Source organism: Corvus brachyrhynchos, unplaced genomic scaffold (assembly GCF_000691975.1).
Source record: "Corvus brachyrhynchos isolate BGI_N302 unplaced genomic scaffold, ASM69197v1 scaffold193, whole genome shotgun sequence".
NCBI classification, from domain to species: domain Eukaryota; kingdom Metazoa; phylum Chordata; class Aves; order Passeriformes; family Corvidae; genus Corvus; species Corvus brachyrhynchos.
The window spans coordinates 248,589-250,034 of record NW_008237087.1 but is presented as its reverse complement, the minus strand read 5'-3'; the positions used below and the strand labels follow the sequence as shown (position 1 = coordinate 250,034).

General features: G+C 61.4%; 1 protein-coding gene across 1 annotated transcript in view; it reads left to right on the top strand.

Annotated features, from left to right (window-relative positions):
* Positions 1-1,446, top strand: part of R3HDM2 (R3H domain containing 2) — a 29,171-nt gene that overhangs the window by 24,601 nt on the left and 3,124 nt on the right. Inside the window, 2 exon segments of the mRNA XM_017728671.1 lie at positions 195-349; positions 775-875. Coding sequence (XP_017584160.1) covers positions 195-349; positions 775-875 — 256 coding nt within the window.

Genomic DNA, 1,446 nt, shown 5'->3' with positions numbered 1-1,446 from the left:
TTGGGGAGGGCACATCCATGTGGGAATCCTTGGGATGGATCTGGAGCAGGGGGACCGGGAGAATCTCTGGGAGGGGCTGCCTGTGCCTGGGTGAGGTTGCTCTGGGCTGTAAGGAAAAACCACCTGGAATCTCTTCACCTTGGGTGTTCCCCCTACTCTGTTACCTGTTACCTGCTGCTTTCCTCCCTGCCCAGGTTCCCATGGCCAGTGAGTCCCAGAACGTGGTCCAGCAGCCCTTCCAGCAGCCGGTGCTTGTGCCAGCCAGCCAGTCTGTGCAGGGGGGGCTCCAGGCTGGAGGGGTCCCCATCTACTACAGCGTTATCCCCACTGCCCAGCAGAACGGCACCAGGTGAAGCTCTGCCTGGGGGTTCTGGCCTGCCTGGGGGAGAAAGGGGTGCTGTGCCCACGGTGGGGGTTTTGGGGGTGTCCCATCAAGGCCAGGAGTCAGCCTTGATGATCCTTGTGGGTCCCTTCCAACCCGGGAGGTTCCATGATTGTGTTTGGTGATTCCATGATGATCCTGCTGTGAGCACACCCTGCTCCTGTGGCTGGAGGGGGCTGGGCGCCGCAAGTGCTGCTCCTCCCTGACCTTGTCCATTCCTGGCTCCCTTAGTCAGGGCTTCCTGGCCACCAGCGTGTCAGGCTCCCATGTGCCCAGCCCTCTCCAAAGGCTCCCATGTGCCCAGCCATCCCAGTAAAGAGGGAGCTGCGAATTACCTGCGCAGATGCCCCAGCTCTTCCTCCCCATCCTCACCTGAGCCCTCTGCCCCACAGCCCATCCGTGGGGTTCCTGCAGCCTCCTGGCTCTGAGCAGTACCAGATGCCGCAGTCCCCGGCGCCCTGCAGCCCCCCCCAGATGCAGCAGCAGTATTCAGGTACGAGGGGCCACGGGCAGGGCTGGCATCGACTGCACGGGTGGGATCAGCTTTTGGATCACGGCCAAATCTGGCAGCTTCTGTGCAAGGGGATTCCTTAGTCTGGGAATGATCAGGATGTGGCACTGGCTCGTGCCTGGCATCTCCCTGCCGTGGTGGGCAGGGGGGTGGAGGGAGCTGTGGATTGGCGAGAGCGGGAAGAACTGCGGATGGGGAGCCTCGGGATTCCTGCTCCCTGTCACGGCTGCTGGGAGCAAGCTGGGGCAGAAGCTGGACTGGGATGGTGGAGGTCTGTGCCTGGATCTGTGCTCAGAGCCTTTGCCTGGAGTTCTGTGGAGATGCTCAGAGCGGTCACTGAGCTGCCGTCCATCAGCTTGACCCCTGTGCTCCCATTTCTCCTGAATTAATCATCATCACTCCCAGATGTAACCTTTGATATTAGAGAGGAATCCCCAGCAGGTCCTGGTGGGGTTTTTGCAGCTGGAGAAAGGCAGGAGTGGCAGAGGAGAGAGTCCAGAGTGGGATCGTAGGGAAGGGTGTGCAGTGGCAGGGCCGGGCAGGTGCCCCGTGT